The 18125-nt window shown below is 38.5% G+C and overlaps 1 protein-coding gene across 1 annotated transcript; it reads left to right on the plus strand.

Moving 5' to 3' along the window:
* The first annotated feature begins 13217 nt into the window (after window positions 1-13217).
* Window positions 13218-17306, plus strand: LOC128812168 (tubulin alpha-3 chain-like). The gene is made up of 5 exons (XM_053986413.1): window positions 13218-13309; window positions 14765-14987; window positions 15524-15672; window positions 16008-16688; window positions 16913-17306. The coding sequence occupies exons 1-5, from the start codon at window positions 13307-13309 to the stop codon at window positions 17207-17209; spliced, it is 1353 nt and encodes a 450-aa protein (XP_053842388.1). The 5' UTR covers window positions 13218-13306; the 3' UTR covers window positions 17210-17306.
* Window positions 17307-18125: the final 819 nt, after the last annotated feature.

The following is an 18125-nucleotide window of genomic DNA, read 5'->3' on the forward strand; positions in this document are numbered from 1 at the left end:
AAAAGGGAACAAAAACCCCCAAACAAGCAACCAAAGTCAGAATGATAGACTACTAACTCAATCTTTGGAATTAAAAATAATTCCAAAAGCTTACTTCTAGAAGATACTGTTCAAGCTTCATGAGAGAGAATGCCAAAAGCCAAAGCCTACTTACAGATCATGAAAAGCAGGGAAAAAAAAATCCAAACAGCCAGAACACCAGGATGTTTAACCATCTGCTTACTGAACAGCTCCATCAAATCAGACAGGACTTTTCTGTGCACAGCTTTTACCTCTTTTCTCTCAGACACATTAACGGCTTTCTTGGGAGAGACCATAAAGCTTAGTACTACCTTCAGTTATATATGATATATATACCATATATATATGATATATATACCATAAGTTATATATGGCTTTGGAACATGGAAATAATAATCTAATACACAAAAAAATACTAGTAATTGTTTTTAGTTGCTTTCATAATCATACTAAGCCATTTTGCAAAATGTCGGCATATGTTCACATAAGTAATGATGTAGCTTGACTAGCCATAGGAATGGTTCTCTTGCCTGTGAAATTTTTACTTGGAAAATGGACATAACAAAAAAATGCCAAATGCCCCCTTCATAATTGCAAATTATTTTTCCAGCTTATCTCTAAATATCAAAATCTGTACCAGCAAAACCCAAAGAAAATTTAACTTTATATAAAGTCTATGCAAGAAACCAAACCAAACCAAAAAAACAACAAAACACCAAAAAACCTCCAAAAACCCCACTCAAAACCCAACTTCAATCAGGTTTAGCTGTTTTCTTGCTCTTTTTCAGCTTTCCAGTGGCAATCAGATAACTAGGGTTCATGCTGTCTTCCATCGTTTGTGTCCTTGTAATTCTTTCTCTAACAGACTTAAAAGTATGCCTTTCTCCATAGCTAAGGTGCAGGCTCTCCAAAAGCTGCATCAGTTTGTTAGTTTGCTTGCTTTTAATTCCTTTCTCACTCCTTGCATTAGCTCACTTGCTCCAAATAGTAGATATCTTCTCTTTATTTCTCAGTCCTCTTCCACTTCCTATGTTTGCAATTCATCTTATAATCAGCAGGTTAATATTCTCAGACGTAAGAGGTGAAAGGCTTTACAGACGCCATTTCTCTGCTGCTGAGTACACTTCCCAAATATAAACAGGACTTAGATATAGCAATCTATGCCTCCAATTCAAAGTCTGAGCATCACAGTGAAGGGAGCAGAATGTTAGGTAAACATATATCAGAAGACAAGAATCAAATGGAAAGAAAGGAACAGACATAAATATTCAGCTAATACTCAACTGAGTATTCAGTGCTGTTTTTTACTCTGTGGTAGATGAACAGGTGTAGTTTACCAAATTCTTCCTCCATATGTCCAGTGGCATGCATATCAGCATACCATTTAGACGTATGTATGGAAGTGAAAAACATGTCATTTTTCCACTACAAGAGGAAAAGCAGTACAGGAAAACTGTTAGAAAGCTGGCAGCTATAAAATAATCTGTCTTAATTTATTTTGCAAGGACTACCTCATTCACTGACATGAGTGGATTAGATTCTATTTTGCATATAGCATGGTCTTATTGTTCACAGTGTCTATTGAAATTACTAGATAGCATGCTGTCAATACATGCATTTTACAAAAAAAACCTTTACTTTTACAAAAATCATTGGAGTTCTGTTAAGTAAAATATTAAAAGTAATTGTTTCACAAATTAAAGTACTTCCTTTTTACAAAGTCCTGGGAAGTAATCATCAGAGAAACTCCCTCCTGCACTTGTGTATTATTCAGAAATAGTGAAAAGTACTTTAAAATTTTGAATTAAATACTATCTTTGGACATATTCTGCAAAAGTAAGAATTCTTACGAAGTGCCACTGACCACCTTTTCTGAAACAATCAGTCCAGATGATCTGTTTGTTTATCAGACAATACTAAGATAGGAACATGAAACTAATTCATCTACAGAGGGTTTTGTCTGAAGGAGAAGACACATTATTTACCTTTTATTACCTTTTCACCTCTAAAATGAGGTGAAATGCTTGCAGGTAATGATGCCTTAGGTTTTAGCTTTTATATTTTTCAGATTCTGTACTGCTTTAGTGTGTAGTTCAGAGCTTCATATTAGGGGATGGTAAGCTGTCTTCACAGAGTAGCTAGACAACTCATTTCCTAGCTTGGAACCCAGGACAACCACTCAAATTTCAGGCCCAAGAGCATAAACAATGTGGACTGAAGAGAGAAAAACAAGAAGGCTGGGACTTCATAACCTAAAGCTATAACTGGACAATTAACTCCAATATGCAAATGGAGCAGAACTTCTAAAAGTGAGAGACCCTGTGAGCGGTCGTGCATTTTGTGACCATTTTGGTTCATCTTGGGTGTAGCCCTGGCTGGGCTCTTGTGCTGCCCAAGGTGGATCCATTGAGGCCTTTTAATAAATTCCTACTTTATTCTTTAACTCCATCTAGCCTCTGTTCTAGGTCAGCCTTGATAAGGCATCAGTTAGAATTCCTGAATACACATTTTGGTTTTGAGGGTTTTTTTGTGCTCTTAAGCATTGCACTAACAAGCAACCTTCTGAAGAAATGAACACTGGAAAAATTTCCCGAGTTAGTTTTTATAATTTATTTGAAGCATTTATATTTTGAGCACAAAGACAGCAAAACTGAAAATTAGCATGGAACATGTAACCTGAAGAGAAGTATTATCCAAAATATTAATTATGTTATTTATGCTTAATTTTGTTAAATATTTTTGTTTTATTTCACTTGCTGAAGGCTTTTTGGTAGCAAAGGCTCCTGCTGCAAGTTTCCTCTTCTTGTTCTGAATTTTCAGGGTATTTTCTTCTACTGAATCCTTCACAATGAACCAAAATACCAAAAAAAAAAAAAAAAAAAAAAAAAAAAAAAAAAAAAAAAAAAAAAATATTGCTAGGGAGCTGAGTATCCTAAGTACATTATTTTACAGTTACATTATTTAGTTATTGCTTTGTAAACACAGAGAAAAGGGTTGTAAAGCAGTTGGATGAAAAGATGAGGTATTTTAACTTTTCTGTGCTTTTTTTGTTTTAAACATTTATTGGAAGGATATCTATCTCTTCTTTGATACTTTTATTAGAAGAGAACCTGGCTTCAATTTTTGAAGTAGTATTTTTGTGATGGAATATTAATGAGGCAGGCTAGCTGCTCTTCCACAGCTAAACAAGCTGCTATGACAATGACAAAAGCATTCTACATACCTTCAAGATAATGAACTGTAATAGCCAGGCTAACCAACAGTTATACTACTCCATCTGAGTAATTCCAAATAGCTCAACAGAGACATTTAATTTCTAATATTAAAATCTTACAATCCAAAGCACATCTCAACAGTCACTCCACAATTTAGTTTTACTGGTGAAACTGTGATGGCACAATTATTTTTAAAATACTGTAAAGCTTCTTGGAGAATAATTATTTATTCATAACCGGAAAACTGTTGGGATCATCTCTTAACTCACCTTAGTAATAACAGCATTATGCTTCTGACCCAGCATGTGACACCTGTCAAAACACTGGTCGTCTGCAGTGGGATTCCAAGCTATTAGTAGCAACAAGTTGAACAAGTTAAATAATCTCCCTTCAAAACAGAGTAGTATGCACATGATATCACAAAGCAGATATTGTACCATCAACATCATCTTCAACAAATACTGCCTGCAAATGAATTACTCTGTGCCTAATGTCTTACTCTTTAAGTATCCCACTATAAAGACAGCTTTTAGAACTTCTGGTTACATGTTCATAACAAGCAGGAACTTCAGGTTCCTCTGTTAAAAACAGAGTTTGTTGGGAATTTAGGAGATATCAAAACAATCCTATGTTATTTTAATTCTGAAACAAACAGTACATATACTAACTGCCTCAGTACCTGATGGCAAACTCTAAATCAGCTGGACACAGGCAGTTACTTAACAGTTAACTGGACTGTTAAGAAAGCCCACATGTGCTTTCATTAGTATGTGCAATAATCACCATGTTAGGTAAACAAGAAATTTTGCTGAACACAAAACAGTGTAGCTGTTACTACTTCGCATGTAACATTAAATGTGAGGATCTGTGAAATGCCAAATCTGTGCTCTGCATATTCCCAGCATGTCTTATCTATGTAGGGGTACAGTACTACTAGTTCTCATAAAACTGATACTTAAATCTACATCAACTGTAATTATGTTCTGTCTCTTGTAAGCAAGTCTCGTGCAATGGGCTTGCTTTGTCATGCCACCCACATACTGCAGGTTGTCTAAGAATTCTTCTTAATGACTTGGTTTAGATTCTAAGAACCTCTGATGCCTGTGCACACTCAGAGACATCAAGCTGCAAGATAAAAGCCAAACAGGTCTTGTTTCTCCAATCTATGGTAGCAAAAGAGCAACAAATTATGTATTTGTCACTGCAAGATGAACATTCCTGGCAAGATATATATGGCAAACTGTTCTATTATTAATCTCACTGTATGAGAACAACATGATATCTGGAGGAAAGACAAACATGCAGAAGTATGTTCCATTCTATTTTTGCTGTATTCAAGAAAGACTGAAGTGTACTACTTTCACTCTTCTCTCATCAGTCCAGCACAGAAAGTGTTTTACAATACTTCTGTACCTTTCTGCAGTATCTCGTACAAAGGATACTGTATTTTACTTTGAAAAATATTAAAAAACCTGAGCCTTAGAGAAACATCTGTATACTTGTGATACTTTCACATTAAAGGTTTGTATTTCTTCCTAAAGGTGAGAATTCTGCATTTGTGATTGCATTTAAACAAACAAACAATTTAAAAAGAGGAGGGAGGGAGAAAGTAATCTAGTTGGATAAATATTTCTCCTTTGCACTGTGGTATTACACCTCTCAGAGAAGGAATGCAGATTTCCAAGCTACAGTTCTACAATAAATCTACAGAATTTGAAAAAATCATTACTCCACTGATATTTCTGCTTCTTAAATCCTATTATTGCTGCTAGTACACTTCAAGGAATGCTTGTGCATGAATGAATCTCATTCGGCACTGATTATTCAAAAGTGAGATCATAAAGGATCATGTGGGCCCACTGCTTCTCCATCAAACACAAGCAGTCAACCACTGCCACTTGGGATGGTTACCATCACAGGATGGCTACCATCCCACGATGGCTACCAGCAGGATGAGAAGTCACTGTTCAGTGGTCTGTAAAGGCAGCAATTATATTGGGCCCTGGGTTGTTAGGTACACCTATTGACTGTAGATGACTCGGTATTAGCAATGCTTAGCTTATTTTCTTACAACTGCTTGCCACAATAGAATGAATTCATTATACCTCATTCATTACCTTCACAGAAGATTAAAATTATTTTGCAGTTTCTACAGGTATTCAGAGAATTGTTGAAAAAAAAAAAAAAGCAGTCAGACTTGATGGCATTATGGTAGTGTAGGTCCCTTCCAACTGAATGGATCAATGCAGTCCATACACAGACAATATTTGTGAAGATGCATTGTGATTCATGAAAAAATTCTTTCATGGCAACTTCTCCATACTCTTACTCATACTTAATTTCTTTAATTTATTAAAGATTTTTTATTAAAGATTTAATAAATTAAATTTCTTTAATTTATTAAAGAAATAGCTTTTGTCTTCATACTGTTACTATCAGTGACCTGATGTCCAGGCTAGTACTTTTTCTTTATGATTGGCAGTGACAGATGCCCAAGTCCCAAGCTAAACTATTGTTTTAATTTACTCTGTTTCTTACAAGTGCAGATTTTGTTACAGTTTCCAACTGCCAAAAATCTTGGGAATTACAGCAGAGGAGTGAATGGGGGAAGGCAGGAAGTGAATAGAAAACCCTTAATCTGGTACAATGACACAACACATGAACCAGTTTTGCAAAGGAAACTATTTTGCTATCAATAAAGGTAATTTACATTTTTATTCTTTACAAATAATTTTGCATTTCTGAGTGCTTTAATGAAAGGAAAAAACCTCCCTAAATGTAGGTATTACCAGTATCCCATGATCACAAAAGGTAACCACAGACTAATGTCTTAATTTATAAATAAATTCTCAGTAATAGCAGAAGAGACTAGAGCAGACAAGTACTACATTAAATATGTACTGTTCCTCAAATTACACTTTATAGCTTTTGAAGTTCATAAACAAATAGAAAACCTCATTCAAAAGTATCAGAAAGAGAGAGAGATATGAAGAATGAACAGATAGCATATGCTACACTGTAAGGTGTCAGACCACTCTGTTAGTAGTACTACTAGCATTCTTTCCACTTACAGTAAATAAATGGACAGCACAAAAATATAGTGTTAAAACAAGAAGATGCTAGAGAAACAAATGAAGAAAAGTCCTACTTGTCTTTTAAACAGATACTCATCAGTGTCATTCTTTCTCAGACAGGTTTTCCTTCTGCCTCTTAGAAAAACACCAAAGAAGCTTCATCTATATTAAGTCATATCATTATGAACAACTCTTTACTCACAGGATCCATTAAAAACACTAGGAAAGCTGCTGCTGTCACATTTAATCCCACTCCACCCACTTTCAGAGACAAAAGCATTATAGTTCAGGACCCTGCTTGGTTGCTTTGGAAACAACAAATTGCTTTAATTCTTTTCTTCTGTGCCATTGACCCATCCAAATGAATAAACGCAAGCTCTGATTCTCTAAAGAGAAAATAAAAATGTTGAATTTAACAATCCATTTTGGGTGACAATAAATAAATACATTAAAATATTACAATAAATAAATACATTAAGGGAAATAAATGCATTAAAACCCTGACCTCTGCATATTTAAAATTCTGTTTTCTTTGAGAGATCTTTCTAAAACACCATAAAAGGGCATGTTTATTAAAAATAACATCAATTGTACTTACTTCAAATGGTTTTCTATCAGTGGCAAGAAAGTGAACTGAGAAACAACCAGGCAGCAGCTGGACTTATCCCTCCGTAGTTCTACTAAAGCATGCATAAGAGCGTTTATCTGAAAACAAATTAAGTATTTATCTGAAATGAAAGGAAGTTATTTTGACTTGGCTAGAGTCCATTCGTATAGATGGCTTTGATAAAGTTCACATTAATTGAGAGAAATCACTGTTCAGTAATACCTTTTAAATGAACTAATCTTGAATTCTGTGAGTAGGCTTTCTTCTAATTTCCATAGGAAACTAAAGGTTCAGCATTTTTAATAGTCACAAACTACAGGGTGATTGAGAGTGCTTTGGGAAGGAGAATTCACAACCAGTTTTCCAGACATACTTCACATTGTCAAAAGTCTGCAAGTCCCCTATCTCCAGGGTATATGGAAAATAGGAACAAAGTACTGGAACTTCAGAGAATAAGGCTTAAGCAATGGACAGCCCCAAGGCAAGTGATCTACCACAGCAATACTCAAGAAGTGAGAAAGGCTTCCCCCGGACATACTGAGGCAAATAAGGTATGCAAGACCTTTGGCTAGGTATAACGGGGAATAAGGAGGCACCAGAGGCTCTTTTGGAACCGACATGAGAACAAAAGGAACAAGGAATTGGATTTGAGGCAGAAGAACGCTGCTAGTTGTGGCAAGCACAACAGCTAGTTTTCTCAGTAAGGTTTAGCTATGATGACATAAAGAACCACTAACTAGAGAATGAAAGTAACTGCACCAGCTGAAAAGAATAAAAATCACGATTTATTCTAGAACATTATGTCTGAAATTAGCTCTTAGGTCTCCACAAAAAGATTTTTAGGGAACAAATTTGTAACCTGCATTTGAAAGAACAATTTCTTGATTAAAAGTTAAAAACTTAATGTTTCAGAAAAGCAATCTCAAAATGAAAAGGTCAAAGTACAAGCAGAAAGATACAAATTCTGGCAGCAAATGAAAGTGAGACAAAGAAAAATGATGTAGCAGACCTTGAGAAACAAGTCTACAAAGTAAAATAACAATACTGCAATGTTTTTTCTGACAAGTGTTGTATTGAACATATGCCCATTTAGTTTTCCCCTCTAGAGCAGAATATATATTGCTTAAATAAGATTTAAGAAAGGATTTATTTAGACTTTGTTTCCAAAAGTAAATTAAGATTTGAATAAGTTTCAGTGTTTATAAATCTGCTCTATCTTCGGAGACTGAAACAAAAGGCAAAGCTCTTTACCTGAAGTTTTATTTAATTAAAGCACATCTATGTAACAAACAATGATCAGCATCAAATTACAACTAGTGTTCCTTTTGTCTTGTTTCCCTGCTGCAAGGGAGTTGCAGTTTGTTTGTGGTGTGATTTTAGTATGCATTTTCTTCTGTGCTGGCTAGACATGCTAAATAATAACTTGAAGTATGTTATCCATATGTATAATATGTTCAGTATATTTACACAATTATAGAGTATGCTCTACAAAACCATAATGAAGCCTAAATAAAACATAAAAGAATGCACCTTTGAGCTAGATATCCACTCCTGATCAGGCTTTTTTCCATTACTGGAGTCTATTTCCTTGTCTAGGGGACCATTCCACCAAGCTGTCTACTTGAAGCTCATTTCTACAGAGAGGGCATTTGGCTGTGCAAAAGCCCAAACAACATTAAAAGAAATGTATTAAATCTAGTTATTTATAGTGAATGATAAATACCACCTTTACAAAGCACCTTTTATACATTTATGTAAAAACATCCTCAAGGTTTCATTCTTATAACACACTTTCTCATTTCTGACATGACAGTCAAAATATTTTATTTGCAAGAACATTAACATGACCTAAACACTGCACATTTTATAAATACCCAGCCTTCCTTAAAAGTGAATTTAAGCATATTTATATTGAAATAAATAGCTCAAGGTTTTAAAGCAAGGATATATGTGGGCTATGAGAGTAAGATTATTTAAAATATGAGAAAAATAAACCATCTTTCAAAGACAATATCTTTCTTAGTTACAAACAAAAGAATGACCTTTTACCCTTTTTCTTCAAAGCCTGCACAGAAATAATAGCAGTCTGATGAAATATGCTTTGTCAGGACCAGACACGGGGTATCTTCTCTTTTTCCCCAACAGACACATGAAATGGGACATAATTTAACACCAAAAGCCTTTTTCTCTGAAGTACATTCTAGATAAAGCAAAATTTATACAATAGCACTTTCATAGGACTACTCAGAAAATTTAATAATGGACTGTTTGCACTGTACAAATGGACAACTTTGTGAGGCAAAAATGACAAGACTTGAAAAACTTCTGCCTAATAGAGCAACCCTTTAAAATTGGGTAACTCTGTTTTTATAGAAATCTGGCCACAGAACCAAGGCATCTTTAGAGAGGCTACAAAGCAGACCTCACAAAACACAGGAATAATGGGGGGGGGGAATACTGGGGGCTGCTAATCTGGAATGACTCGCTAGCCAATTAGAGAGACTGGCAGTCATAGTCTGATACATTAATTTACTGCAGCAATAAAGATATCCTCTCAAGAGACAGATTCTTTAACACAAACAAATTTGAAATAACAGCTTCCCAAACATAGTGAATGAATGAGCCATTCCTGATTTGGCAGCAAACCCAAAATCCTCCAGTGACAAGACAAAATAAATGAATTCTATTAAAGCTGAAAAATGTTTTCTGGGAAAAAACCACGCCCTCCTAACAGTACTTATAGACTTTTTATTAAAAAAAAAAAAAAAAAAAAAAAAAAGCTCACATCTTTCTGCATTCCTTCTCCACTTTAGTACTATAATTATAAACAAAACACAAAAGTCGGCTGAACATTGCCGACACAGATAGTGAAAACTTATGGTAAAAGCATATGAAAATGACAAAAGTCTCACAATGAACAGCTAGAAGAAGAAAATAAGAAGTTTGAATGCATATCTGGCAAGCTTTTATAAGAATGCAGTTGATACACAAAGACAATAGATTACTACAGAGATCTTATAGCTTTATTGTGGCTTCTGCATAGGATTTTTACTTACTTGCACAACTCTAAATTTAGTCTCAACAGAAGACTGACATGAAGGTAGTATTAACTCTCAAGTTGTTAACTACCAAGAAGTTTTTCCAATTTTGGTAAATGCTTTTAGGTTAACATTAGAAAGATAAAACAATTTCCAAGTTTGTAACACCATGACATGCCAAACTTTTCACTCAGCAGTTCTGTGCTTGCAGTTTCACATCTCATTTGTATTAATAATCGAAACCATTATCTTGTCTGGAAGAATCCTTCTTGAACCCAAGTTGCTTTGGGGAGAGGGTATGCAGTTTGTTGGTCTCCTTTGTTTACAAGGTGATACCTAAAGTACTTTCCCATGTTATTTACTATGAGAGAATTGCATTGTAACCATTCAGCCACAGAAACTACCAGATCAAATGCAGTACTAGTACAAATAGCTATCATCTGGAATTACCTATCACAGTGAATTCCCCAGCTTTGGATTTTAGATGCATGTCAGAGTCAACTTTGGAATTTAGATGCATGTTTAGATGTCAGAGTTTTGGCTAAAAGCTGCAAAAACTTCCTTGGCAATCAGGAATCATTTTGAAGGTAAGAAAGCTTATTCACTCACTGTTTTAGAAACTTATGATAGTTCAAAAGAGTAGAACCCACACCCACCTCTGTTCAGACTTCACTACTGTGAAAGCAATTTATAGACCAACATGAGATTGGACAAAGGCAGTAGTTCTGGAGATTCCATGGTCCTTTCTTGGCAAAACATAGTAAGTAACTTGACTTTACAGTCAACTAGTATATAATGATGATAATTCCATCACATCATAACCCAGTTTATTTCTCTCCATGTTAAAAGCACCAGAAGGTTCAGTAGGGACACTGACTGCTACAAACACATCAAGAATCTCTGCACTGGAAAAATATCTCTGCAAGTACTCTTTCCTTCACTAGTTTCCTTCAAATTTATCAGAAACTCTAGAGAGTGGGATAGCTGCATCAGAATTTTGTGTATCTGGCAATGGAACAATGTCAGTCCAGAAGCCAGACAGAGCACCCTTTCCACCTCTGTCTTAGGTTGACTGACTATGGACAAGCAGGGACTAACTTGTCCCTCCCTGCTTGTTCCTAATAAAGAGCACCAGCCAGGTTTGTGCTAACGTTTGCAGCTCTATTCTGAGGTGGAGTCAGAACAACTCCCAAGCGTAAATGCAGCAGCACTGGATACAGATGGTGAGACTACCATGCCATTATATTGCCCTAAAAAGGGCAAACAAAAAGGAAAAGTATATCTTAGAAGCACACAAGAAAAAAAAAATATTATGGTTTTCAAAAGAGCAATCCAAGTATATTCATCCACAAGCTTTTTCTGCATAGAGCCCAGAGAAGGGACATAAAGATGGCCCTTTAGCAAGACAGCTATTTCACTGTCCAAGTTTATCAGCTCGGAAAAAGGAGTGTAGACATGATTTTAATTCAACAGTCAACTTCCAATACACAGCTTTGGTCTCTTTTAAGCTCAGCAATATATATGATGTGCATCACCTCACATACAAACAGTAAAGAGGCAGCCAGCCATACGGAGGCATACAATGCTGCACACTTTTACCCCAGGGAAAAAGTAAGAACTACAGAACAAGCTTTTGAAAATACTGACAGACCTTACCACTGTTCAGTTTGACAGCTACTCCCTCCATAGATTGACTTCAGGCCAATAGTTTTTACAAGCCAGATGATAACTAGGTTTACACGCTTCACAATTTAAACGAACAATAGCTCCTGGTGATAGCAATTCATTGCTTTTGAATTGCTATTACAATTACTTTTAACCATAGAACAACCAACTTCTTCATTTCTGAGGACTTCAAAATATATGCTTTACAAAACACACGTCCGTTATCACAGTGTGTTATCACAGGAAGAGTCAGTGATTCCAAGCAAACTGTGCATTCTTCATCTGAACCAGAGCTCAGAACCAACTTAATTTTACTCACTAATGTCTCACGCAATTCTTCAGGAGTTTTATCATTTGCAAATACAGAAACATATTTAAACCCAGAGATTTCCATACAGGAAATTCTGATCTCTCATGCTTCAAAACAGTTCCATTGATCAAAATGCAATCAGAACACTTGATACACAGTGAGGATATAGCCTACAATACATAAAAATACAAGGTGCCCCATACTACAGAAAATTCTGGCCCAACATTTCAAAATATATTAAGAGTAATCCTACTTGGAAAAGCGGTACTTAGAACTTAAAGTATGCTCAGTGATAAATAAGTATGCAACACAATGCCTAACGGGAATAAGCAATTTTCCTCTGGCAGCTGTTCAAGTAGCAACAATACTATGGATGTGACACTATTTATAGTTAAGATTGCTTTATATTTTAAGTAAAGAAATTCAAGACATACTTAGTTAATAATTAAGCTCTAAATAATTATTGAACAATTTTCACATATTTTTTCCATCCTGCATTCTTCAGGAAAATAAACAACAAACTTCTAAAAAAGGTTCTGACCATATCTCATTGGTCTTCTGGATCCTGAAAATCAACAAGGGTATCCTCCTTGTTGTCTTACAAGAATTGTAAATAACACTAATGTTCAAAGGGGTGAAGATGTTATATTTTGACCTATTTCTTTGGAATACCCTAGTATTCTTTTATTTCAAGAGCAATAGATCTCTTTATTTGGCACTTTATTTGACATTCTTACTAATATTTCATTCTGAGCATGTAAGCAAAAAGACACGTGTCCTCCCTCTTCCTCAGCTGGTTTGAGGAGTTAATGACACAATTTCCAGAAGTGCCAAAGTGAATCTGCCTAGTCAAAAGCAGGGAATGGAAAGTATGCTCACTACTCATAGAGTGGCACTGTAATTACAATACCACTCCAGTTGTGTATTTCTATCAAATAAATCTCCCTTGGGAAAGGAGATCTGTATCCTTTTACTATCAGGAGAGACTACAGGAAGTAGTACATGTATATCACCACACCAGTACAGATCACGTTGACATATGAAGCCAGCTCAGCACTGTGCTCCCAGTCCGTCGTCCCTGCAGGCCCCGCCACCCAGCGCCCGTTTCCCGCCTCCAGGGGAGAGGCCGCGCGCGCTCAAGCCCCGCCCCCGGTCACGCCCCTGCCTCGTGGCAGTCTTCCCCCTCGCCGGCAGAAGAGCGCCCTCGGCCAATCAGAGGCCTTCCCTCGCGCCCAGTCCGCGCGGGTAATGGCCAATGGGGAGCCAGCACCTGAGGCCGGGGTGCGCAGCCGTTAACGGTCGGCAGTTGGTGCTGGTCGGTCGCGGCGGTGTGCGTATTGTGGCGCAGTCGGAGTTCGTCACCTTAACGAGGCACCATGGTGGGAAACGGGATCCTTGCGGCTGCGGGAGGAGAAAGGGCGTTTGGGAGACGGGATCCTTGTGGCTGCGGGGGGAGAAAGGGCGTTTGGGACCGCTTCTGTTGCGGCACTTCAGGGGAGTTCATGACTGCACGTGCTGCGGCAGGACTCGCAGGCAGTCTCTGCTTGAAGTCCCCGTGGTAGCTCTAAGGCAGAAAGATTGGGGAGAAGGAGAGAAATTAGTATGAAAGCTTATTAACTTTAGGGGAGGCAAGGCATAGAAACCGGCCTATAGCTAGCAAGACGAGATATGTGCAAAGGAAGTCGGTTCGGAGCAGGCACCTCCCGCGCAAAAAGGCGAGGGACGGACTGAAACCTCTATCGAGGCGGCGGGGAGATAGCGGGACAGGGCATGGTGGCCGCCGGCCTGATCTGTATGCCGGTTTTGGGCCGCCTTGGCGCGTGAAGCCGTAGAGGGCACGGCGCGTGCTCGAGGGACGGCGGCGGTGAGGAACGGGCCAGGCGGCGCGCGACGCGAGCCGCTCGCTGGGCATAGCCAATCAGAGGAGGGGGTGTGGCTGGCGGTGGTGAGGGGCGGGCCGGGCGGCGCGCGCCGGGAGCCGTTCCCTGGGCATAGCCAATCAGAGGAGGGGGTGTGGCCGGCGGCGGTGAGGGGCCCGGTGGGCGCCGCGAGTCTCGCGGCGGATCTGCGGGGGTGGAGCGGAGACTGTGGAATTTGACGAAGCTGTCAAGGAAACGAGAAAGAGCAGCCCAGACACCTTGCTTTTTCTTTTCCAGCTCTGCTTTTTTCTAGATACACTCTTAACAGTAAACTAGAAAAGCGGCTTATTTCCATCTCAGGTGTAAGGCAACTGAAGTATTGGGAGATTAAACATACATGGCACTATTGCTTAGAATCAAAGGAGCTGGCTTAAAGGGGGCAGATTACATTTGATTGGGACTCTTAAGATGATTTCACACAGGAATATGTGTGAAAAAAAGATGTACTAATTGCTAGGGCTTAGATACTGGTATGCTTATTATAAAGGGAAATGTACTGAATGGTCCTTTGCAGGAAAGATTCTTGCAACAGTTACCCAGTATATGGTGTGGTAACAAGTGAAGGAAATTGGGGGGATATTATATAAAGAGGTCTTCCAAAAACTAAAAGAAGAGTAAAAAGAGACTAGGCTGAATATTAAAGATGGAATATATATGCAGCATTGTAAGGGATAATGAATTTGTATTCACCCATGTGTTCATAGGGACTATGTTGTCTTTAGGATCTTCCAGTATTCACAAAGTCAGTGCAGGTCAGCAAAGGTGAGTAGTGTCTTGCCAGCAGCCAACAACTTGTTATCTTAAATTGTCACTTAAGGGCAACCAGGGAATATTGCAGCAGAGAAAGATCATGGAAGAAACAACCCATGGGCAGGTAGCTCCATGTCTCATTATCATTCTCTTTTTACTTTGCAGCGTGAATGCATATCCATCCACGTTGGCCAGGCTGGTGTTCAGATTGGCAATGCATGTTGGGAATTGTATTGTCTTGAACATGGGATCCAGCCTGATGGTCAAGTGCCTAGTGATAATACTATGGGACGTGGAGATGATTCATTTAACACTTTCTTCAGTGAGACAGGAGCTGGGAAACATGTTCCAAGAGCAGTGTTTGTAGACCTAGAACCAACCGTAGTTGGTATGTACCCAACATTAAAGATCTTAAGTGAAAAAGTGAGGATCCTTTACGGATTCCCTACTGTCTTTTTTTGTTTGTTTAGAACACTATAGATTTTAAAACGTGTCTGGATGCTCTTTTGACATTTGTGGTTATTGTTATTTGAAAGAAATTAAATAATGGTCTACAGGTAACAATATCCGGAAAACAAGAAAACTTTTTTATTATCTGGAACATCTTTCCAGACTGCTGCACTGCACTGCAGTCTGGAGTTTTGTTTGAGTGCTATCCAGTATTGTGTCTGTACCTGTAATGTAGTTTTCTGAGTGATCTCTGTGTTCCTTGAGTACAAATACTGCTTTGTGTGTGCCTGATGTTTACCCTGAAAAAAGGAGCAGAAGTTGTGTCAATTTCTTAGACTAGTCAGACAAGCTGTGTGTAGTCAGAGATGCTGTCTACACTCTTTTGACACGTGTGCTTTGTGTGCAGTCACTAGGCAGCACGCGCAGAACTGAAGAGATCAAATTTATGATGTGGTATTTTGGGGTTTTTTGTAGATGAAGTACGTACAGGCACGTATAGGCAGTTATTCCATCCTGAGCAGCTCATTACTGGGAAAGAAGATGCAGCCAATAATTATGCCAGAGGCCATTATACCATTGGAAAAGAGATTGTTGATCTGGTGCTAGACCGCATTCGCAAACTGGTAAGGATTCATGCTGCAAGTTCGTATTTAAAATAATTGATACAGCTCTATAGCTAGCTATATTGATGGTTTGCTGTTTTTTCGTTAACAATTTTGTGCATAGTTAATTTTTCAAAATAAAATAAACCTTTTATTTCCTGGTGTGTCCCATACCCCCTTTAAATAAAAACTCAATCAGTTAAACCAGGACCTTTCAAGAACACTGATTTTTAAATAATAGCAATGTAAAAGCAGCAAACTTATGACAGAAATGCTTTTGAATGATTATTTTAATACTGATTTCTCCAAAACTATCAATAACTTTTTTTCTCCCATTTTTTTCCACCTCGTTATAGGCTGACCTGTGCACAGGGCTGCAAGGCTTCCTCATCTTTCATAGTTTTGGAGGAGGCACTGGTTCAGGGTTTGCATCACTGCTCATGGAAAGGCTATCTGTTGACTATGGCAAGAAATCTAAACTGGAGTTTGCAATTTATCCAGCACCACAAGTTTCCACTGCTGTAGTGGAGCCCTACAACTCAATTCTAACTACCCACACAACATTAGAGCATTCAGACTGTGCCTTTATGGTAGATAATGAAGCCATTTATGATATATGTCGTCGTAACCTGGACATTGGCCGTCCTACTTACACCAATTTAAACCGATTAATTGGGCAAATTGTTTCATCCATCACAGCTTCACTGCGTTTTGATGGAGCCCTCAATGTAGATCTGACAGAATTTCAAACTAACCTGGTTCCATACCCACGAATCCATTTCCCCTTGGTAACATATGCCCCTATCATCTCTGCTGAAAAAGCATATCATGAGCAGTTATCTGTAGCTGAAATTACCCATGCTTGCTTTGAACCAGCCAACCAGATGGTCAAATGTGACCCTCGCCATGGCAAGTACATGGCCTGCTGCATGTTATACAGAGGCGATGTTGTGCCCAAAGATGTCAATGCAGCCATTGCCACTATCAAGACTAAACGTACCATTCAGTTTGTGGATTGGTGCCCAACTGGATTCAAGGTATGTAGCCTTTTAAGTACTCGATATCTAAGTGACAGGAATTGTGTAGTCTTCAGAGGTGACAGTCATGCTACAATCTTGTAATGTCCCTGTTAAATATTTTGATAAAGTACCAAATTAACTAAGCTTTTTTATTTATTTGTAATCATGGTGGTTTTTGTTAACAGAAAGGAGTCTTTAAGCCTTGGCATTCCTAAGGAAAGTTCTCATTTATTTCCTTGAAGGTGGGCATTAACTACCAGCCTCCAACTGTGGTGCCAGGTGCTGATCTTGCCAAGGTGCAGCGGGCTGTGTGTATGCTGAGTAACACAACTGCTATCGCAGAAGCATGGGCTCGGCTCGACCACAAATTTGATCTCATGTATACTAAGCGTGCCTTTGTGCATTGGTATGTTGGGGAGGGGATGGAGGAAGGAGAATTTTCTGAAGCCCGGGAAGACCTGGCTGCCCTTGAGAAAGATTATGAAGAAGTTGGCCTAGACTCAGTAGAAGCAGAGGCTGAAGAAGGAGATGAATATTGAGAAAACTAAAGCCTGGAAAAAACCTATTTACCAAAAAAATTGCAGAACTCTGTTTGTTTGTTTTCAAATACGCTTCCAAATAAAGTTCCAAAGATTATACTGCTGCTTTTTTTTTCCTTCTTCACTATTAATGTGTGTATTCATGAAGGAAGGACAATTTGAGATTGCAGGTTTTGGTAGCGGATCTGTTACGTGCTTTAAAAGTACACAGTAATTTTTACCTTCCTACATTAGCATAGTAAAAAAAAAAATCTAATAATCTTTACTAGTATGGTCACATGAATAGAGCTTTAGAGAAACAAGGAAGCAGGTCTATCATAGGACATTTGGCTTGTGCAAAAAGTGCTGGCCCAGACAGTTAGAGCATGGTGCTAACAACACCAAGGTTGTGGTTTCAATCCCCATATAGGCCATTTAGCTAAGAGTGATCCTTGTGAGTCCCTTCTAACTGGGAATATTCTGTGAAATAACTAGGCTTTTGCTTGGGGGGGTTTGATGGTTTGGGTGTGAATTTTTCTTGGTTATTAAGAAAGAATTGCTGTATTTAAATACGAAAAAAGTCTGCTTTTGATGCTGGGAGACTAGAAGAACCCAGGTTTCAGTAGCCTAATGCATTAGGCATGCTCCTGCCGGCAGTAGCAGCTCCAAGCCGTGCCCAAGTGAAAGCTGCTCCACACACAAACCACCGACCAAACACCCGTCAGCAAGGTCTTCCATTTATGAAGCCACCGTTCCCGGTGTGAGTCCTCCGTCTCACACTCCTCATGGATCACTTCCAGATTCTCCTCCCACTCGAGAGTTCCACCAGTGTACGGCACTGCTCTGCCATGGCGGAGGATTCCTGGGGGTGCTCACCCAGCAACTGAGTCACGCCAAGGGCACACGGAACCTCGTACGAGGATACCTGTGCCGGAGC

This window comes from Vidua macroura, chromosome 10 (genome assembly GCF_024509145.1).
Source record: "Vidua macroura isolate BioBank_ID:100142 chromosome 10, ASM2450914v1, whole genome shotgun sequence".
Taxonomy (NCBI): domain Eukaryota; kingdom Metazoa; phylum Chordata; class Aves; order Passeriformes; family Viduidae; genus Vidua; species Vidua macroura.

Bases quoted from the DNA above. Each gene is read 5' to 3' on its own strand.
- LOC128812168 (XM_053986413.1), top strand. The intron at 15,673-16,007 runs GTAAGGATTCAT...ACCTCGTTATAG, and splicing joins TAGACCGCATTCGCAAACTG to GCTGACCTGTGCACAGGGCT. The intron at 16,689-16,912 runs GTATGTAGCCTT...ATTTCCTTGAAG, and splicing joins GGTGCCCAACTGGATTCAAG to GTGGGCATTAACTACCAGCC.